Raw genomic sequence first — 24,387 nt, forward strand, 5'->3', positions numbered from 1 at the left:
GATAATGACACTATTTCGGTGTAATTTCCAAAAATAGCTAATACCTACTTAATGACCACTCTACACTGGGCCCTGGGCTGTGCAAGTATATATATAGATATAATATATATGTGTGTGTGTGTGTGTGTGTGTGTGTGTGTGTGTGTGTGTGTGTGTGTGTGTATACACATACATACACTTTTATTCAATTCTTTTTTGACAACTGCCCTATGAGATAGGTCTTATTATGTCCATTTGATTAACAATATAAGTGGGACTTATGGAATCCAAGTAACTTAACTAAGGTTACTAAGGTCACTCAGCCTGTATGGTAGTGGGGGCATGTCAAAGTTCATGTTAATGATCTCCAAGATATTTTCCTAGAATGAAAACTTGGAGAACTCAGTTTTTAAATGGACACACTCAGTTTTCCTGTGAACCAAAAATATTGATTTACTATTTCAGTCATATGTATCTAGATATATTAAAGAAGGAATATATCATATAAAGAATACTCTTATATGTGATATAATATTTAAATAATACTTTACTAAGTTAGGCCTACAAAATTTTAAAATATGAATATTTAATGACTGTACATGGACTGAATGTTTTGCTTTTCACCACAGGTTCTACCAATAGCCTCTTCATATATGATGTTCCCTCCCGGTCTTGGAAGACATTTGGGTTTGTGACCCTTGCTGGATTAATGAGGTTACAAATAATAGCTGGGCTTATTGGTCTGGTTGGTTGAAACAGAATACTAATATTTTCACATAAAGAACTGATCAGTGACCATATACCTCATTTCTTGATGTTAGCCAGTCTTAGCACAAAACCAGAGGTTATAATTTAATGTCAGGTGAGCTCTTCCGGTCTCTTGAGGTATAGATTGGCCAAAAATCAAAACAGTTCCCAAGATTTCTACAAATTCTTGGAGTAGAAAAGTTTTTTCCTTCTGTCCTCTTGGTCTGTTATATTTATTTATTTTTTCATACCAAGGAGCTCCAGACTAGAAATTCAGCACTATTTCATAATAAAACCAAATAGCATGTAGTATTACCTAGAAAGTGAATTTACTGAACAACTGATGGCACTGTAACCGGTTATATATTTAAAAAAAAAAAAAAAGGCCAGGCAAATCAGCCTTAAAAAGTATCATCCATTGCATAGTTCTGTTTTTAAAAGTTTTACTGGCCGTATATTTACTGGGAATTTCTCAGTGACCTCCACCCCTCCCAGTGCTCTGCCATCCTGTTGGCAGCCACACCTCCTGCCAATCTCTTATTTCTCTCTCTCTCTCTTTTTTTTCTTCTTTCTCTTGTAAATAAAGAATTCTTATTTTCTCAGGTTAAGCTGCTTGATTGCTTGATTGATTTCTGCTTGAATTCTGACAAAATCTATTCTCTGTAGTTTTTCTATTTCTTCATTTCTTACTTTTCAATCAATTCTAATCTGAGTCCCACTGCTTCAGCTCCTCTTAGTTGACTTGATAGCATTTGGCTTTCCTTCCCCAAATATTCATTTTTTTTTCCTAGTCATCTGACTTTCCGGGAACTTCTAGGACATTCTTGGCCCCTCTCTTTCTTCAAATTTCTTACAAATCCATCATAAATTCTTGAATTTATCCAATTCTTTCCATCAACCCTGTCTCTTATCCAAATTCCCCACACCTGTCACCTGAACTCCTACATCTTATTTAATTACTACTTCCACCACTGTTCCACTCTATTCTTTCCTCTATTGGTTAACTAGAATGACTTTTAAAAATGCAACTAGGCTCAACTTACTTATCTCCATAAAAGCAGATAAACTGAAACCTTTAAAATTTCCCTTTCTTGGGACAAAAGCCATAGCATTATTGTAGCCAGCTTGGTTCCATTTTCTAGGCTCCATCAGATGCTCCAGCTCACCTAGTGCACCATCTCACTCACACTTGGCTCTCCAGGAAGAACATTCTGTTTTTAGGACTGCAAATACATCTTGTTCTCTTTAATCTCTAGTTTGCCACAGTCTTGTTTTCTGGAATTACGATTCATATTCCTCATCACCTCAATACCTCCTCCCCTTATTACCTTCACCTCCACCCAATACCAGTTCAAATCATTTTCTCCAACAAGCCTTTGCATTATCTGTGGACTAGACAGATCCACTTTATATATTTTATTATAGTACCATGAACCTTATATCATATTACTTACCTTAAATCCACTTAAACACTTGTGTGATTATGTGGTTGAAGTTGGTATCCCTGGAAGACTGTAAGTTTTATGTGAGAAAATATGTCAGTTTTATTTAGCATACGTCTTGTATCCCTGTGTTGTGTGTGTGTGTATACATATATATATATACAGCTGTATGTGCTGTCTCCTCAAGTCCAGCACAGTGCCAAAAAAAAATTACACTAAATATACCTTGTTTGAATGAACTTGCCAAATTGTCAAGAATTTTGGTATCTGCTCTTAAGATAATATGTATTTACTTTTTTTCAGCTACATTCAGAATTATATTAGCAAGTACATATAACCCATGACAGTGACAGCATTTACTAAATGCAAAATGAGGCTTTTCTTGTGTGAAAGTGAAGTACACATATCTTCAACCTCCACAGATTATCCCTGCATCTAACTCCTGCGCCCCAGCCACAGTGAATAGCATATATTTTTCCCTGTGCTCTCACAGAAAACCTTTGTATATACCACTTGCATTGCCCAGATTGCCTGTCTCCCACTTCCATTACTTGGCTATGAAGGTTCATTCCACATTTTAGATACCCCTCTTATTTCTGAAATTGCAAGGCTGGGTTAGGTATTGCTCTTTGTATATTTTCATTGTAACTATTCCTTTCTACTGTAATTGTGTCACTATTGATTTATTTCCATAGACTTTAATTCCTGGAGGAAAGAACCAGATCTTATTATTACATACAAAAGTACTTAATATAATATCTGACATACAAGAAAATTCAACAACTACTGGATACATTAATCTAAAGTATTTTTATTAAATAGACATTTTATTAGTAATTTCAAATATTTTTTCAGGTAAGATCATGATAATGTTATAAGGTAAAATAACCGAGTTGAGAAAAACTATTGCTATCCATATCTAGGAGATAAACTACCAATGAATGATATGTTTCAAATATCTACACACTAATTTCATAAGAAAATAGAAAGGTTATTGGGAAGATGTGACAATTTATAGAGAAAACATTATTACTAACATATAAGAAAACTGAACTTCTAACTTTTCCCACCCATATGTGTAGTAAAGAATTTGGCCTTGCCCAAAGAGAGGTCCTGCCATTGCTTTCAGCTTCTAGAAGATGATCTCTAATGTCTTTCTTTGCCTGCAGGGGCTCTTCGGTCATATGGGGTCATACAATCATATGATTTAGGGTAGGAGTCAGCCACACCTGTTTAGTCTTAAAGTTGGGGGTGGTCACAGAGTAGGAGCTGGGTCATACTGGAAAATCCAACAATGTAATTTAGAGCAAGAGTTTACACTTGTAGAGTCTTAGAGAAGGGTCTGGTCATGCCGCAAATAGGACATTTTGACTTAGAGTAGGGGCTTTGAGTCATGTGGTATCACTCAACCTAGAGACTGAGATTAACCAGGTGAGCAATGAGTCCATCAGTGATGTCTACTTGATGAAGTCCCCCCAGAAACTCTGGACAGAAAGGCTTGGTAAGCTTTGCTGGTTGGCAACACTTGGAGCATGTTATGACATATCAGAGCAGTCAGAGTAATGCATTTTAACCACTCAGGGAGAAGACAATGGAAACTCTGTGTTTTGTACTTCTCAACTCTGCCCCGAGTGCTTTTTCCTTTAGCTGATTTTAATTTGTGTCCTTCCTGTAAGAAGCTGAAACCACGTGCATAATAGCTTTGAGTTCTGTGACTCACTTCTAGTGAAGTGTGGAAACGGAGGATGGTTTTTGCAACCCCTTAAACTTGCATTTGGTGTCCGAAGTGAGGGTGGTTTTGGGGACTGTGCCCAACTTTGCAGCTGGCCTAACTTCTTATACCATTCAAAATAGAATTTACCTAAGAAAGGAGGTAAAGGAAGTTATTTTATTATTTCTAGTTATATTTAAAAATATTTTTGAGCTAAGCAGAGAATAAGGTTCTGTATAGAGGGAAAGTAAGTATGAGTTTTTCTTAAACTATCATAAAAGTTAATTGACATATATAAGTAATTTTTTAGTGGGAAAATAAAATATAAAGTAATTATGGTAAAATAAAATAATTTAAACATTTTGTATTTGTTAGACTGTTTCTAAATATCTTGACATCCTTAATAGAAATGAACTTGATACAAAATATTCAATAATATAAATGCATTAAGTAAAAATATTTCAATGTTTCCATGCAAGTAAAAAGCATTCTTTTTTTTTTTTTTTGTATTTGTTCATTAAATGAACTTAGTACTTTGGTTCCTTTGGTGTCTAATTGAAAGATAATCCTGTTACTAATCTCCCACTATTTTAATGAGCCATGACATTCATTAGATTTGAATTATTTAAAAATCACCTTAGCAATTTAAAATATTTCCTCATCCAACTGTACAACAAAAAATTGAGGGCAGGAAGTAATCTAATAAACATGTTGTGGTATCATAATTGCCCTTTTAAAAATATTTCTGTTATGTATCTCATCTTCTTTCTTTCTTATTGAAATTGCTATCTTTTTTCCCTAAACTCTGTTTGAAACATAATGATGTTTATACATGCACTTATTTTATTCTGATAGAATAATGTGGTCATTTTTCTTAACTCGTCACACATGTAATAAAAAGCACAAACAATTTTATATCCTAAAATGTATTGTGTTAAATTTATATTTATTAAATTTTCACAATAAACTCTTTATGACTTTTAATTAAACTAATCTAAAAGTTTAATGTTATATTCATTTGGAAATTAACTCTTTTATTGATAAGCCCACTTACATAAAGCAAGAAGAAACAACTGTAATGTTTATTCTCACTTGCTCTACATTTGGGGAACATGTAGCAATAAAACTTCTCAGAAGGAAAGAAGAAAAAAATATGAAATCTCATTCCCAATATAGTTGTGTATGTATGAAAGCACTCCTAAACTTTTTATAAATACTACTAGTACTTTCCATACCTCAAGAGAAGTTGAGGTTCTCAGCGGTTGGCAGAACGCTTACAAAGCAAGTCAAGATCATGGGCCTCAGCACATTCTAGCCACAAATTAGATACGAATGCTCACTGTATTTTTACTAAAAGCCACAGTTTGGCTCAATTACAAAATTCTTCCCTTCATATGAGGAGAGTTGAATCACATACTGGAAATTGTGATAGCGAAGCTCAGGGTTGTTCCAAAGTGTATATGCGGTTGACCACTTAGAAGTTTCCCAAGTTTAAATCAAAAGACGTCCAACTTATAAATACCCAGCCCTTCCTTCACCTTCACCCATAAACTAACTGTAGAATCATTTCTGCAATGTAAGTAAGTCTCAGTGATTACACTGTATTAACAAATTGAATTAATCCTGGTGAACAAAGAAAGATTCTATATGGTACATAAAAGGTCTAGATAAAACCTAGAGCTCATAATGGTCAATTAAATAATTTGTTCCATACAAGTTCAGAGTAAAGAGAGAGATATAGAGATTTGGAAAGAAGTACAGCCTTTAAAGAATATGTTTTGTAAACATAAACAAAAATTATTAAGTATGTCTTAATATATGCTATATCCATGAAACAATAAAACTTTTCTTCTTTTGGCTCATTAGAGAAGCAAAAATAATAGAGCAAATATGTCAATCCAACTGCAAACATTACCACCACCACCAACAACTCTACTGATAGCAGATATTTAGTTAGGTTTAATTAGGTGTCAAAGGTTGTTATAAACATATGTGCAAACTCACTCTTAATAACACTATGAGATAGGTACTATTTTTAGCTGCATTTTACAGAGGAAGACACAATACTCCTGTAACTAGAGCCACTAGTATTACTAGTGCCACTATTAATAGAACACTACCAAAGCTGCTACTAATATTGCTATTATAATGGCTACTATAACTTCTACTATTGTTACTGCCACTACTGATACTACTACTGAACTCCTACTTATTACCAGATCTAATTTATTGAATGCTTTTTAAATGTCTAGCAATGTGCTAGCTATTTCACATACATTTTCTCATTCAATTTCTATAAATACATTTATAATTTCATAGCCCTATTAATGCAACTAGGACTATTTCCTTTTCACTTCTGAGTTCCAGAAGTAATGCTACCCAAGGATTTACTAGTAATATTCCCATTTTGGAAATAAAGACCTTGAGATTTTACACTAAGCTATTTGTGACAGGCTCCACAGGTAATACATAGCCCTAATTTCACCCGATCAAGCTGTTTACAAGGTAGTGCTTAATAGATCAGGTAACTGGATTTAGGTTCACTATTTGGTAAGTAGATGTGGCACTTTTTTATATATGATATGTTATTATTTTACTTAATAAATTGTTTTTCTATTTAAAGTTTCAAACATAAGAAAGCCGTCTATAAACCAACTAGATTTAACAATTGTAAAGTTTTTGCCATATTTGCTTTATCTAATTGTCTAGCTAACTAGCTCCATATTTACCTTTCTCTGTCTACTATATGTCAGTCTTTCTGTCTAGTGTTGAACCTTCAAAAAATAAATTCTGGATATTATTATATCAATACAATCATCAACTCATCAGCAACTTCTAAAGACATTAGCTTGAATCTCAAAAAAATTGAGGTCATTCTCTTACATAATCACAAATCCATTTTCCTTTTCTTTTGTTTTTGTTTTTTATTTTGAGAGAGAGTCTCACTTTGTCACCCAGGCTTGAGTGCAGTGGCACAATGTCAGCTCACTGCAGCCTCCACCTCCTGGGTTCAAATGATTCTCATGCCTCAGCCTCTCAAGTAGTTGGGATTACAGGCATGTACCAACATCCTAGCTAATTTTTGTATGGAAAACCATTTTCACACATGACATAATTAACACTAATTCTCTAATATTACCTAGTTTTTCTTAGTGTTATTTTAAGTAATGCATCAATATTGAGTCTAAAAAATAAACAAAATGACAAAATAACTTATTAATGAAGTGATGTCGTTGGATATATACAAAGATAAATAAGGTAAGTTGTCCAGGATAATTTCTAAGATTACTAAGATTATATATGCAAACAGTGAGTTTGCATATATATTAAGAATGGATATGTTGAACACCTCTAAATTTGCCCCTGTCATATGTAATAAACAATGAGAATGACAATGAGAGTCTAATTTTGATCAGTTGGCCATTTTAAATGAAAACTCAAAAGGCCATTTTCTTTGAGGTTTCTGCTAAGCATTTTGAATGATGGACAAAAACATCAATGCCTTGGATTTGGAACCTATGTTTTAGAGCTGAAAGAAAACTCATATATCATCTTATTTATATGGTTTTCAAGTTAAATCCCATTAGCTTTAGCATTCTAAAAATCTTCCTGGACCACTTTGTAGAAAGCGGTGATCAGAATGGGCATTTTTGGGATAGGAAGAAGTGAGAGACCCTATGGATAAGGCTCTTTGCTATGTGGTATCCTACACAGACACACAATACACATAAACACACACACACACACAATTTCATCTTCAGTCAGGGCGATCTCATTTTCATCTGTTGTTTACATATTAGGGTTCTGATTTAAATTTTCCTTGGAAAAAGCATTCTGCTGCTAAAAACCTTTTTGCTGTTATTTTTCGAAACTATTGATGTAGCCCAGACTCTTCATATGAAAGAGGAGAAGCCTGAGGCTCAGAATGACTATTTTGCCCAAGGTCATATAACTTGTCAGTGGCGAAAGCAGAACAACTATCCAAATCTTTAGATCATGTTCTGTTCTTAAGCACAAACTGAAAAAATAGATATATAGTTTTTCAGGACTGCAACCACTAATACAAAGTAGCATATTTCTAGCATGCCGTAAATAAAACATCGAAGTCCACCTTGTAAACTCATGAAATGTCTAAGACATCAAAATTATTGTCTGTATTTTACAAGCATAAAAAGCCAAAATAAGTAACGTGGAAATGCTTAAATATGTGCGGAGTTCTATGTAAAAGGTGTGTTCTTAAATTTAAATGAATTTCGGCAGATCCCTCAAAGCCTATGTATACACTACTAATGTATATACACTTAATTGTATTTACCTGGCATTCTCATCAACAAATGCTTAGTAAGGACTATGAGAAGCTATGCTAGACAGTGACATCAGCTAACATGTTCTATACATGGGAAGTGTGATGATCTTCAAAGAAGCTAGCCCAACTAAAAACACACCCAGGAGCACAGATACCTTCCTTCATTTACCACTGGAAAATAGCAAATAAAATATAGCAGTTAGGTATAAGTAAAGATTTACTGAGGTAGTAAAAAGGAGATCAGAAAAGTTATATATCCGTACAGGATGAAGTATGATAGAACTATCTAATTATCTAACTCTTCTCCAACTAATTACTGATAAGAAAAATAGAGTGATTTGGCATGATCTGAATGCTTCTGTAGGTTTTGTATGTCACAAGACTGTGCCAGGAACCTGTATGCTTTATATGTATTTCTTCCTCTTTTCCACTGCTTATCAAAATTTAAGAGTTTTAAATTCAAGAAGCACATAAAACCTATTTTCTACTACTTAAACTATTTTGGATATGCATTTTTAAAAATCTAGTTTCTTTTTATTTGTGTCCCCAATACTCTTATCTGCTCAAAAAATATAACATCTCTTTGTTTCCAAATCATCATGTTGAAAACCTTTCAGTGGCTAGTCTCAGTATTGCTAAGTTTCTTCTTTAAAATCTTTCTTTTTCTTTTCAGAATAATAGTGAGTCTTTATTGTATGGATTTCTTTCTTGTGGCTGTTAAAAAATATATATCCATTTAGCTGATAATTTTTTTAATTATACTTTAAGTTCTGAGTTACATGTGCAGAACATGCAGGTTTGTTACATAGATATACACGTGCCATGGTGGTTTGCTGCATCCATCACCCTGTCATCTACATTAGGTATTTCTCAAAAGACATTTCTCAAACCTGGTTCTATTGATAATTTGGGCCAGATAACACTTGGTTTTTGGAATCTGCCTTAAATATCCTGCATTATAGGATATTTAATAGCTAAACAGAAGCCCAAAACACATCCCCCTCCCAACATGTCTGCAGTTATGCTAACCAAAAATGTCTCCACATGGGGCCAAAGTCACAATATTTCAGGGCTTCTGTGACTTCCCTGTGCCTGCCTGGTATCCTGCTCTAAATTTTTTCAGCTCAAATCTGATTCTTACCAAGGATTATTGCACAACCATCCTTGTTTTCTCCAACCTGTTGCCCCATAATTCTGGATAACCTTAACCTTCTTGTTCAACAGTGAATAGAGGCTGGGCATGGTGGCTCATGCCTGTAATCCCAGCGCTTTGAAAGGCCAAGGCAAGTGGATTACCTGAGGTTGGGAGTTTGAGACCAGCCTGACCAACATGGTGAAATCCCCATCTCTACTAAAAATAAAAAAAATTAGCCAGGTATGGTGATGGGTGCCTGTTATCCCAGCTACTTGGGAGGCTGAAGCTGGAGAATTGCTTGAACTCAGGAGACAGAGGTTGCAGTGATCTGAGATTGTGCCAGTGCACTCTAGCCTGGGCAACAAGAGCTAAACTCTGTCTCAAAAACAACAATAAAAATAGTGAATAGAGACAATGAAATATATATAAAATAACAAATTGACTTCTGTTTTATCATTTTTCCTCTTTTTGCTTGTCTGGCAGAAACACAATTTCTGTACAAGATCACCGCATGATCTAATTTGAAATACATCTTTCTAAAATCTAAAGACCTTTTTTGACATGGTTAATAAAGTTTTTCTTTAACAAGGGAAAATGATCTTTGGGTAAGAAGTCTGTCTTCTTTTCTCTTGAATGATATTGCCTATGCACTCAGAACAAATGCACACCCACATGCCTGCAAACACACACCTAGTCTACCTATCTACAGGGAATCATTGGGAATTGCCAGGAACTTTATAGTTAGACTACTTGAAACTGTGTAGACATAACTTGCAGTGTTGTAAAGGTGGCTAACAGTTAGGGAGAATGAAGTAATTTGGGCAATCTCAGTGAGCATACAAGGCTCATTAAACCAGATTAGAGAATAAAATGGGAGTTGAACAGTGACGTCTTGTAGAGTTTCAAGTTCTTAGGGGAGAATTATTTAAATAGACACAGACATGAACATTAACCAAAAGATGAAAAATCAAAGAGGTGGAGATTACAGGGTTGGCATTCAGGCCACCTGGTTTCAAATCTCATGTTAGCCACTAGTGAGTTATATGATTACAAGGGTCCAGTTATTCAGTTTTCTAATACTCACTTTCCTCACCTGGAAAGGTGAGAAAAAATCACAATAATATGGACTCCACAGGGGACTGCTGTGAAGATCAACTGAGAATTATGTGAAAAACATTTAACCCAACTCTGACTCAACAGTAAACCAACAATAAACATTGGCTATTATTACCTCTCCACCACCGTCAGCAATGAAATGCCCAGATTTTTTTTTTTTTTTTTTTTTTTTTTTGGTCTCAGACTAAGTATCTAGAACAGCAAACGATGCAAGTATTAAATTGTGAAATATAAGATCTGTGGCTCAAAAAAAAATAACTAATTGGCAAACATTTCTGGATTTTCCAATTGGGGATGGTTGCTCTATTATAAAAAGTATTAATAATAATCAATTACATACCAAATCCTGTGCCAAGTACTTTATATGCATTCTCTCATGAAGTAACTAGTTTTGCAAACCCAGTGAAGTAACCTGAATGAAGTAAGTGAATGATTAATCACATTTTGCAGAGGAAAATTCTGAGGCATAGTGAGTTTTACTCTCTGCATCAGGGTCACCAAATAAGTGAGGAAATGAAGCCTAAAGCCCAGGTTGGTTTGTGACAGAATCTCTGAACAATTCAAGTGATATTTATGAATTTATAAAAGGCAGGTAATAATGTCCCACAGAATTATAACATTTATAAGAGAATAATATATATAATTCTCATAAACAGTGATATATATTTTATGTATATATAGATTATAATTTTATGACAATCCTTTTGTCAATATAAAATATTGACAATCTTCAGAACCAGAAATATTAAGAAACTCGTGTAATTAACTAAGATAATGGCTCTAAGCAGGGAATATTGTTAAACAGTTGAAAGAAAATGACCCAAAACGAATATCAAAAATTGAGGGCTACTGAAAAAATAATTTCTCCAGGGCAGATGCCACCTTGAAAGAGGAATAAAAATTTTATATTTAAAATTTATATTTTTAAAAGATTTTCTCAAGCTCTCTCTGGAACATGGAAGGTTATAAAATTAAATAAAATGGCCTTTTGTATTTACTCTAAGGGATTAAGTAGCTATTGATTTAGGAAGCCAAAACAGGAGCCACTTTATAATTGGACTTGAAAAACTTGTGATCATTTGCCATATAACATCAATAAAATAAAAGAATGGTAGATAAACGGCTTTAATATCTTATTGTATCAAAGTGTCAAATTTATTAAATTTCTGTTTTGTGCTTGTATTTTTAACATCCCTCATGCATAAATTCAAGTTCGAGTGGAACATCTACTGATAATTATTACATAATAATATAATACTCAGGAAAATTTTAGATGTTTAACTCCTTAGTGTTTTTCTATAATCAGTACTAGATGTGCAATTACTGCTTAAAATTGAAAGTTACATTAAAAAATAAATTAATCCCAAAGAGTTTTACATAAAGTAGGATCACTAGAGTGTTATTTTTGCTTCTTTAGTGTTTTCATTAAACTCTTAAAAGAATTGTACATTTTAAAAAATGTATAGTTACATTTTTCCTAATAATTACATAAATTTAATTGGAAAAAGTATAAAGAAGACATTTGAAAATCAGCTATAAAATCACAATTTATTCATAAGTATAAGCAAATGCATCTGTTTAATTTCATGAAGAAAAAGAAGTCGCAATTTACTCCAGGCTGTGAAATTTGAAACCTTATAGAAGGTTGCCCCTTAGTGGTTAAAACAAGAATAGCAAGGTAAAATCAGTGCATACTTGATTATTGAATTCAATTTATTATCGAAACGAAATTGGAAAATAAAAACTTAGATTCTTTAAATTAAAAGTTTAAAATTTTATTTCTATAATATTTTTGTATTAGTCAGAACTTCTTGTATTAATTTTTAGCAATGAAAATTGTTAAAACATGTTAATGGTTTTAACTGTAATGGCTAACAAAAAACATCTGAATCTTTAACTCTCGGGGTGTCATTGATTTATTTTGGGCTGGTGTCTGTGTCTATTTCAGTGTTTTATTTACCTTAGTGCCTAAATCTGTGTCTGCTTATGGCATGTGTTCAGAACATATTCTTAAATGAACAAATGCTATTCAATTGTTGCCATATACCAATATATTATTTTGGTATAAAATACCAAATATTTTAAAAACACATATATAAATACATATAAGAAACATATATATATCCATACACACACAAGAAACATGTATGTTTATATGTTTGTTTATATATATAATCACACACCAAATTTCAGTATATGTATATACATATATGTACATATACACACACACATATATATATATACTGAAATTTTTGCCTGCATAGTTTTGAATAATAGACAAATGCAGGTTGGCCACGTTTCTTCCTTCACATTTTCTGTCCTCAATATCTGCTATCGCCATTAAGATTTCATTCATTAGGCTTTGGGTAGGAGAAGCCACTTCTGAAAATGATCTACTAACAAGCCTAGAAGCAGTTATTAGCCATTAAAACTCTTCCAAAAGGTGGATCAAATATTTATGGTGTTTTTACTTAAATTTTGCATGGTATATTGAGCAGTGAAGTCTAACTTTGTAGAGTGCCTTAAAAGAGAAGGAAGGTGCCAGGGAAAGCTACATTATTAGTCTTGTGTTGGTTTGAAAGACAGAATTCAGTTTAATTATTTATTTTAAAATGATGATTCTTATCTGGGCTTTTAAAAAATTGAGATAATTGAATGCATCTGTCTATCTACAAAGTGCTAAAAATGTGCATTTGATATTCTTATTCAATTAAGATGCATATCTAGCCAGTTGAGTAGGTTTGCTGCCACTGTCAGATTATTATTTGATGGAATGAACTGAAACCTGAGGTAGTGAGTCCTGAGACTGGGCCTGGGGTCAGGACTCTGCTCTGGATTAGCTGAGGGGCAACTATGTGAATCTCTGCTGCTATCCTCTGAAAAGGGAGCATGTGCACTAAGTGGCTACAAGGTCTTATACATTTTATGGCCTAATTTATTATGTCCTAATTAGTATTCCAGTTATTTCATTGTTTTCTGTTTTTGTTGTTGTTGTTGTTTTAAGGGACCGGGCTCCATTTTTCTTTTTAATTTTCTTTATCTTCTTTTTTCTTGTGCAGTGGTTATTTACATCAACCAACACAATGTACCTAGTATTATGAAAAACATAAATGAGCTCTAAATATGACATTTCTGTTCAGGCAATTTTTGTCTGAAAATTTATTTACATAGACTTCACTGCAGTGCTTAGTTACAACTTTATGAACTACAGTTGTGGGACTCCTAGACTTTATTTTTGAAATTATTCCATTTATACCACCATAGATGGTCCTTTCAAATTAAGATCCTGTTCAGCTCACTTTTTTCCCTTAAAGTGAATAAAACCGAGTTGTATTGACTTTTCTTGCAAAATAAAATACAATTTAAAGAAAGTATTGGAGACTTCGGTGCCAATTTTACTAATTTTAGGCATGTGCAAAATAGTTTCAGATCTATAAGGAAAATATATTACATGGTATAATGTCAAAATACAAAAGGTACAGTTCTCTGCCAATTCTCAATTGTTATTCTTTTAAGTATAATTTTGGTTCAGAAACTGAAAGAGGATTGGTAGGCTTACTATAGATGTACAGTTGTAGCCAGATCAGTTAAATTAAAACTCTTCTAAAGTTAAACACATAGCTGGACAATATGAAAGCATAATATTCTAATGTGTACATATCCATCTTCAGATTTTATGGGACTGAAACAATTTTAATGTCCAAAGAAGTTTATGCATGCTTTTTTTTCTATATTAATAACTGACTTCCAAAATGTAAGTTTTATTAATTAAGCCTATGTTCTAAATAGGTTCTAGTCTTTCAAATAGTTGCCTTTCTAAAGAAGAGGCTGGTAGGGCCAGTGATTAATTTACTTTTTAAATATACTATAACCTAGACAGTCTACCAAGACACTAACAATGTTTCTATACAAGTTGTTCTGCCTGTATTACTTCCCAATCTTTTCCCTCTATTTTATTTCTTCCTACACCTTGACTCTCTACATCACTTTTTAACTGTAGGACTTACAGAATGTTAATACTTTTCAATTCGGAAAATAGAGACATTTAACCCTCTTCAAATCACATAAACTAAATCTCCAAATTCTCCAACATATGTATTTTGTCTATTTCTTACCCTAAAAGCATAACACAAATGCTTTATTTATTTTTTTTATTTTTTTGAGACGGAGTTTAGCTGTTGTTACCCAGACTGGAGTGCAATGGCATGATCTCGGCTCACCGCAACCTCCATCTTCTGGGTTTAAGCAATTCTCCTGCCTCAGCCTCCCGAGTAGCTGGGACCACAGGCACACACCACCATGCCCAGCTAATGTTTGTATTTTTAGTAGAGACTTGGTTTTACCTTGTTGACCAGGATGGTCTCGATCTCTTGACCTCGTGATCCACCCGCCTCAGCTTCCCAAAGTGCTGGATTACAGGCTTGAGCCACCGCGCCCGGCCCACAAATACTTTAAAGTCATCATTACAACAAAGATTCTATGCTCTTACTTCATTAAAAATAAAAAGGTAGGCACTAGAACCTAGGGCACATATATACTGACATGTAGTATACATCAATGTAAAACTGTATTAAAATTAAAGGGGAGAGCACACCTAAAGCCCAATTAATATTAATTTATTAATATTTCTATAGAAATCCTCAGGGCTAGCCATCTGGAAATATAACAATTAATATAAGGAGAACTGCAAAAAGCTTTTTTGTCTTCTTTTTGGTCTCATGAAAAACAAAAGTCATATAAAGCTATGATTATAATAACAGAACTTTCAATGCAGACACAAAGGAATCACTGAGGTGTTAATAAGATGAAACTTAAAACACATACCATAAAATTCCTCTGGTAATGAATATTCTCTTTGTTAAAATCGATCACATAGCCATTGAAGGACCAAACAAATGTGAGATCCAAGGCAGGATCAAAGGACGCAGCACACTGCATGGTGGCATTTTCTCCAACTGTGATGTCGGCATTAATTGGGGCCAATATAATTCGCGTGGGATCTATATATTTTTAAATAAAGTAAAGCACAATTTGAGATGTAAGACACCACATTATATGGTATACTGAAAGAATAAAAACCTACATATATTTTTATTTCATAAAAACCTATATATGTTTATATTTCTTTGTGCCAAATAATAAGATGTTTTCACATCCAAATTCCAAGAACAATATCACCAAGCAAGAAAGTTGCCTGAAATACTTTTGAAACAGAAACTTACAAATAATTGACTGTTTAGATGCTTAATGCTGAATCATGTTTTTTAATGCATTAGAAATTAAGCACCCTCAAACATTTACTTACCTGTGATAACAAGGGTCCCAGTGCTATTAGCCTTCCCTCTGTTATTTTCTGCAAAGCATGTGTAGATACCTCCATCATTCCTTGTAATGTTATTGATTTCTAAGCTACCATCTTCCCAAATGAGTATTCTAGTGAAATAAAAAATACATAATTCACAAATCTGATTTAGTAAAATATATTATGTCTTAGTTTAGAAACACTAATATTTTTCAATTATTAAATTTTATACAAATCATGCTACCATAGACATTTTTTTAAGTTGAAAAATTCTAGCCTTTAGTTATAATATGTTTTCTCAGCTTTGACTATTTGTTTTAGAAATCCACTTTCTTCTTTTTTCTGAACTATTGCCATAGTCATCTAACAAAATGTCCACTATGGGGCAGGCTGAAATAAGTCATAGGCCTAAAAGAAATGAGCCCAGGTCTCTCAGAAATTTAACCTCAGGACCTCAATTCAGACTAGGAAGTGAGGACAAACTGCCATTTTCATGGCTACAGAGAAATATAAACATATTTTATTTTTAGAAACTAAAACATATTTTAAAACCTTCCCTGGTAACATCTTCTGGAACAAATTAATATTTAGGAAATTCTTCTTTGAACAGAAACTAAATCTTTTATACAACAGGTATTTTTTCTGCTTGTCAGCCGCTTCCCCAGGGGATGGAGACTAAAAACTCACTGAGTTTTATTGTACAGAAACTCACACTTAAATACTGAATTGCCTATCACTGGATTTTTACTTTCTTTAAAAGGATCTTTTTCAAATCTAAAGTATCTTTGAACGTTTGCAGAAAGCATGCAAACATATATCCATTTCAAGGGCAAAGTCTGATAAAAGAAAAAAAGAACTATCTAACTTACTAATAAAAATCTCCATATAAGAAAATATCAAAATTTTTCCCTAATATTATAGTTCAGGATTTCCTTTCCCTTCTTGAACAATCCAGTCCCAACTGGGAGCCTCCTTCTCCAACTCTGAGGAGTATAATTGATTCTCTGTCCCAGACGCTGTACTCAGAAATTCATCACTGTATTTATTCAGAGCCACACATTCCACAGGCTGTTCTCAGTCAATGACTAAGCATGGGAGGAATTTTAAACCATGCCTGATCCTGGAAGACAGTAAACTCCTCTGATATGCATTTTTGACTGGAAGACTCTTTAGTGGCATTACCATACTTTCCTAGAATTGCAGTGCAGTCCAAGTCATTTCGACCCAATCATTTTACTTTCCTTCCCTCTGTCCTTCATCTGGGATCAGACCCGTATCTCAGTAAAATACCTCCCTGAGCTTCTACCAGTTTCCTCTCTATTTTCCCTCCCATGCTTTGCCATTAATTAATTTCTTACATGGCTAATCTTCCTGGCATCAGAAACTTGGAGGACACATATTACTACAGTACCAATATTAATGTGCTGCACTTTTTCTCACTAAGCTCTAGTATAAGTCCTTAGCCAAATAATCACATCCATCCTATTTAACTATTTTTCAAGAGACATGAAAAAATTATAATCAAGTGGCAGTGGAAAAACAATGATGATTCTTTCTTAAATCCACACTAGTATGTTGAGCTTACTTATGTTAGTTTTCAATTGATCTTTACCATCTTTAAAGGGTATACATAATTCCATGTGTCATTCATGCCATTTATACTTTTAGGTGCTTTGCCCTTGAGATTAAATTTACATTTTAATAAAAATATTTAGGAAACCTAAGTTTTTAAATAATAATTCTTTTTATTCTTAAAGCAATATAGATCAAACTCTCATGATCTTATCCTTATTTCCAGATACTATGATATAGATCAGCTGTCAAACAAACTAGGATCCATCTGGTCTTTAACCAGTCGGTCACATATTGTTGCCAGAATTACTCCAGAATAGCATCTGGAGAAGAAAAGAATAATGAAGATCTCCTCCTATAAGTGGTTTAAATAAAAATAAAAACGACTTTAGAGCTGACAGCAGTTCATTGACTATAAATTAGCAACTGTCTTAATTCTGCTAATTACAAAGAAATTCTGCTGCAGAAAGTATATCATTTGAATCCAAAATATAATCATAAAATAAGAACCTAATTATTATTTATAGAGATGCATAGTTTCTCCCAAATATCACATAAACCACTCTATAGGCCACTAACCAGACACAAAAATAACTTTGTTATATGGAAATTGTTTTTATAATTATTTTCAGAAGAATAAGACTATATATTTTTATGCTTTAAGACCAATATTAAGTTAGTCCTTGAATATTCTTTTTCAAAATGAACACCAAAATTTTTATGTTTAGCTTTTTATATATACTATTTTATAATTCAAATATATTTGCATATGAATACTATACCTACTGCAAAATGGTACTTACACTGAGGTATTAATGGATTAAAGTACTAGGTAAAAATTTGATTTACAGACTCTTTCATCAAGGAAATAATACATTTGATTTCAAAGGCTTTAAGAATATTATAAAAAATCAAAATTGTAAAATTTCAGGAGCTAAATCTTTCTCTTCTGTTTTTTGAACACATACTGATATTTAGAAAAAACAAGTCCATGAAACATTGCTCTGGGAAATCCGTGGTTGAAGAGGTCCATGACATGGGTCTTCATCAGAATCAGAACAAGATTTTATCATTAAGGAAGGAGAACTAATGGTCTGTCCAGTGGGAAATGCCATGCTATAGGCTGTGTAAGGAGTAGGCACCTATGCATGGGGCTGCCCTTTCATCATTGTTTGTCCAGTGGGAAATGCCATGCTATAGACTGTGTAAGGAGTAGGCACCTATGCATGGGGCTGCCCTTTCATCATGGTTTCTCCATTGCTCATTTTCTGAACATTAATGTTTCAGTGGCAAATAGAACAAATGGACTTTTCCTTTAGCACTTCTTGTAATATCATTTTGTTAAAATCTTAACAACTCTTAGGCCAAACATATTAACTTTAATAGTTAATGTGTTCAGGGAAGCCCCTGCTGTCCCTTTCCTCTTCCCCCATTCCAAAAACAGCCATGCCTGTGCTCATCCTAATAAGAGGGCTGTGTTGGCATACTCTCAATTCATATCAATGTCCTACAACTTCAAGTTCTAGTTTGGATATCATCAATATATTTTTTCAGAAAGTCACTTTAACTTTACCAAGCTTTAGAGACTTCAAAATATGGATGAGAATTCCAATGTTATTTGTTGGGTTACTTTGAAGAAAATAATATATTTTCTACACTTGAATAAGAATGGTCTTTCAAATTCTTTGAAAGGACAAAAGTGATCTTTGTCCTTTTTCTTGTTTAAGACTTTTAAACAGATTTCTGTTACTCTTAGATGAAGCCCAATCCCCTTAGCATAGAAAACTTTGTCATTTATAATCTTGCTTATTATGTCTCATCCCTTAAAAGTCTCCTCCAATTTCCTCTACAAACAAATCATACTGATTTTACTTTCTCCAATTTCTTACACATTCTCACCATAGGGCCTTTGTGATGCTGCTCTCACATTTTGGAATACATCCCTAAGCCAAACCCCACATCCCATCCCTCTCACTTTCAATCCTGGCTTTCTCCTTCTCATAATTTTTGCACTCAATATTACTTCTTTCAGGAAACACAAAAACTATTCAGATTACAAATAATCTATGTAAGTCATACACTGCTTTTCCATTTTGTCCCAAAACCACCAAAACATTGGTAGATGGTTCACTTATAAGAAAGATAACATGTTGTTCATTTCAAGATGAGAAGAGATTATTTATACTTTGAAATCACCTTTTTATTTTTCTATAAAATATTTAATAGGCTAATTGCATAAAATTCAGTTGAATATGAATGGATATAGATGCCTATGTTAGGGGGAAAATATGTTAGAGAGATCCTATTTTATTTCCCATTGTTTATTAGCTGAGTGTCACTGGGCAATTTCTAACAACAAGAACTACAAAAAACACCTCTGAGCCTCAATTTTCTAAATTCCCTATACATTATAGAGTACGGTTAATTGAACCTTCATTATAATACATACTGACAGGGATAGGTATTTCTGTTCGTCTTAGAACTACAGGATCTTCTGTGGAAAAAAGTATTTTGGAACAAACAACATTTTCATTATTAACATATAAACATGTCTTCTATAAAATAAACTTTTTCAAACAGTTTATTGCAATTGGATGTCTAGTTTCAGCACTGACCTGCTGCTATTGACAAGCCACTCTGTCCCTTTACTCCATGAAAACTTTGGTTTCGGTGCAGCTTTAGGTTTGCATTCAATTATCACCCTTCCACCTTTGGCAGCCAGGATCTTTTTCTTCATAGGATTCATTTCAAAAGTTGGAGCCAATGCTAAAAAGAAAACAAATTGTTATTTTTCCCTTTTTGTTTGTAAAGCCTAAACATTGCTTCTGTGTTATAGAATCTTTTATCCTTTTTCATATTCATTGGAAAGGATTAATTTCAGTAAATATGATCAATTGTCACCAAGAGGCATTCTAAACCTACTGCTTTGTAACTTTAATAACTTTTACTTATCATAAAATCCACCCAATTCAAATGTACAGTTCTTGATGATAACTAAATTGATTATTAGAAACTTTATTAGAGTTCAGACATAGTGGCTCACATCTATAATCCCAGCATTTTGGGAGGCTGAGGTGGGCAGAAGGCTTACCCCAGGAGTTTGAGAGCAGACTGGGTAACATGGTGAAACTCCATCTAACCTAAAATACAAAAAATTAGCTGGGCATGTTTGCCCACCTGTAGTCCCAGCTATCCAGGAGACTGAGGTGGAGGATCACCTGAATCTAGAAGGTCAAGTCTGCAGTGAGCCATGATTGCACCACTGCACTCCAGCCTGAGTGACACAGTGAGGCTATGTCTCAATCAATCAATCACTTTAATTTCATCAAATGTTTTATACACATTTACCTTAAAATTAACACTAAATTCAGTTGGTTTGACTCAATCCCACAAGGAAAGTAAAATGAAAGGCTGGAGAAAATTGACCAGCATTATACACACTGACATATGATCCTAGTCAATCCTCTCAACCACATGTTGAATGAACTACCCCCAGTTTATAAATGAAAAAATTGAAATCTATTAGGATTATCTAATTTGGCAAAGGTGCCACAGGTAGTAATCACCAGGAGTCACATTTGAATCTAGGTCCTTCTGTTTCCAAAGCATGTGCTTTTCATTAAGCAAGCAATCTCTCCTTCTGTATACATTTACTGAGTATCAACTGTATGCAGACACTCTGCAAAATGCCAAAATAATTGAAGCCCTGCTTTCGGCACCTATCCATAAACAGCCATGGGAATAATGGATCTAATCAACGAATTAAGGAGAACATGATCATTTGTAGTTCATCCTTACATCCAAGTAAAGAACAATACTTATCAGAACAGAATACTCCTTCGCTGGTGTGCTCTGACTTTCCTCCGGTTTCCCACATTCAATCTACCGCTCACTCTCCTTTTCTCTTGGCAAACTCCAAGCAGATTTCATCCATATATTTCAACACATGACAATCAACTGTAACTGTGTACTTTCTGGAGGCTTTTCTAGGCTTAAGCATATCTTTATCTGAGTTTTGACTCTTCATTATCTAGTCTGCTCATTCTCAAATTTATGTGTGTATTGAAATCATCTGGGGATGTTTTTAAAGTGTCCATTCAGTAGGTCTGGGGTGAGCATGGGATTCTGCACTTCTAATGTGCTCCTTGGTATGGCCACTGCTGCTGACGCTCTGGGGAAGACACCTTCTGTGGCAAAGATTCATTCTATTCCATTGTTTTGTTAGTCTAAATTTTGATAACTGGCAATAAAGTAGTAAGCAACAACCCATGCTGTACACCTAACGCACTTCTGGGTGTTTTGTGTAGTCTCAATAAACATTTTGTGTGACATGACATATTGCTTTGAAAACATAAAAGAAAATTTAATAGGATTATATTTTAAAAACAAAAATTCAGATGGAAAATAAGGATTTTCCTTGAATCAGTTTAGGTGTTAATGAAATAGTTGATTTGATGTGGTCCTTTAAATGACTTCAGATTTATCTAATATTTGCATTTCTAACAACAGAATCTAGACTATGTTCCTATATATGTTTTAGAAGTGGCAAAATATAAGGTGATATCCTTCCTCTCAATTAAGATGAAGGTATGATGCATATCTTGTGTCTTTGGTTCTTTATTGTAATATATGAACCTATTAAAAGAATAGCATCTGCTGTAGAATAAGTGCTCAATAAATATTTGCTGGATGAACACATGAATTAACTAAATAACCCCGGAAAAGAGAGGGAGAGAGAAGCACTGTGCATAAGAGTATAATAAACGAGAATGACTGAGACAAATTTAAACATGTTCAGGGCTATTGATCTGGGGAGGATCAAATTGTTCTGTTTGCTAGTTATTACATTAACAGTCATTAAAAGACTTGACAATTCTAACCGAAATATATAGAAATTTTTCAGTCTGAGCTGAGGAATTGTTATATTTGTTTTTGGTAATATACTAAGATATGAACTTTAACAGAAAATAAAATTTACATTTGGGACAGAATTCAAACTGACTTCTCTGAGTGAAAATGATTTTATATTCTTTTTTACCAAAGATATCTGAGCTTGCAATGCTTTCTTGATATCCAAGAACCTAGAGTAAATATATTACCAGGAAATTTAGGCTTTAGGGAGGAAGAAATAGAGTATGATCTTCAGCATTATAATAAGTGGATTGGAATGTTAAAATTAAGATGGCCTGGCTGGGTGTGGTGGCTCATGCCTGTAATCCTGGCACTTTGGGAGGCTGAGGCGGGTGGATCACAAGGTCAAGAGACTGAAACCATCCTGGCCAATGTGGTGAAACCCTGTCTCTGCTAAAAATACAAAAAATTAGCCAGACGTGGTGGCACATGCCTGTAATCCCAGCTACCTGGGAGGCTGAGGCAGGAGAATTGCTTGACCCCAGGAGGCGGAGGTTGCAGTGAGCCGAGAATGTGCCATTGCACTCTAGCCTGGGCAACAAGAGCAAAACTCCGTCTCAAAAACAAAAAAATTAAAATGGCCTTAACTTATTGAGACTAGTTTTATTTACTTCTCTATAATTCTCTCATTTCCTATCATTTTCTTTTTGTGTCCGTCAATCTGTAGGGATACCAATGTTTTGAAGAGTATTCTTTGGGTGCAGCACGAAAAAAAGTGGCCGCATTGAGTCTTGCTTTATCTTTTCAACAACTAATGCTAGAAGAAAAAGCCTGACTTCCTGAATTCACTACTTAAAATATGACTTGACCTAGTGACAACTCTTTCAAACAACATGAAAAGGACATAATACAGTAAGACTTTTGGGCTGGGCACAGTGGCTCATGCCTGCAATGCCAACATTTTGGGAGGCCAAAATGGGTAGACCACTTAACTCAGGAGTTCTAGACCAGCCTTAGCAACATGGAGAACCTCCATCTCAACAAAAAATAAAGCATTTTGCTGGGTGTGGTGAAGTGCGCCTGTTGTCTCAGCTACTTTGGAGGCTGAGGTGGGAGGATGGCTTGAGCACAGGAGGTGGAAATTGCAGTGAACTGAGATCACACCATTTCATTTTAGCTCGGTAAAGGGATAACTGGCAATACATAAATTAGTAAACAACCAACCTATGTTGTATACCTAACATAGTACTGGATATTCTGTGTAGGTTCAATAAGCATTTTGTGTAACACAACATATTGCTTCAAAAACATTTAAAAAAATTAATAGGATATTTTAATAGGATTATAATAACATATACACTACTATTAAATTATAATAAATCATAATTTATATCAGAAATTATTGTAAATCACATTAAATTCAATTTTATTAAATATATATATTAAAATTATAGATTATAATAGGATTATATTTCTTCAAAACACTGGTATCCCTACAAATTAATTGACACTAAAACCCTTGATAGAGAGAGACTGTCTCAAAACAAAATAGACAATTGTAAAGTAGTTGTAGTGAATATACATAAAGTAGTCATAATAAAACACCTTGGAGATATCTCTGGTGTGAATTGCAGAAGATTAGCAGATGTACTGGATGGGGAAGGGACATGATAAACTCTGCCATTCTTCAGAACAAAGAATCTTTGAGGAGGAGATGTGAGTGTGGGTGGGAGATATTAAAAAAGAATTCAGCTGCAGACATGCTAAGTTTGGATTCTCTGTGGGATTATCCAAATGAATATTGCTTCTAGGAAGTATTTATATTGAGATTGAAGCTAAGGATAACTATCTGGGTCAGAGATATAAATTATGGGATCACTAGTAAGTAATAGGAGATGCAGAAAAAATTCACTAGAAATTTTAAAAATAAAAATAAAAACCAGGCATAATAATGTAGGATACATAAAGGGAAATGGAAAAGGGAATGAAATGGATCAGAGAAATGGAATGCTGGGATAGAGCAAGATTTCTAGCCAGACAGAGGAGAGGGTGAAAAGGTGACAATGAAGGAGATAGAGAAGAAGTGGTCTGTGAGGTCTTATGGCTCAGAATCACCAAAGAAAGAGATAAGAAAGCCTGAGAATAATACAGGACCAGAAAGAGGCAACTGGTGGATATGTTTTCAGACACAGACACACACACACACACACACACACACACACACAC

General features: G+C 33.9%; 1 protein-coding gene across 11 annotated transcripts in view; it reads right to left on the minus strand.

The window, feature by feature from the left end:
* Positions 1-24,387, minus strand: part of CNTN1 (contactin 1) — a 376,715-nt gene that overhangs the window by 105,487 nt on the left and 246,841 nt on the right. For all 11 annotated transcript variants that reach the window (XM_035255799.3, XM_054238172.2, XM_035255801.3 and 8 more), the window contains 3 exons: positions 19,926-20,076; positions 15,742-15,869; positions 15,261-15,436 (listed from right to left, as the gene is read on the minus strand). In XM_035255799.3, coding sequence (XP_035111690.1) covers positions 15,261-15,436; positions 15,742-15,869; positions 19,926-20,076 — 455 coding nt within the window. The remainder of the gene's footprint in view (positions 1-15,260; positions 15,437-15,741; positions 15,870-19,925; positions 20,077-24,387) is intronic.

This window comes from Callithrix jacchus, chromosome 9 (assembly GCF_049354715.1).
Source record: "Callithrix jacchus isolate 240 chromosome 9, calJac240_pri, whole genome shotgun sequence".
NCBI classification, from domain to species: domain Eukaryota; kingdom Metazoa; phylum Chordata; class Mammalia; order Primates; family Cebidae; genus Callithrix; species Callithrix jacchus.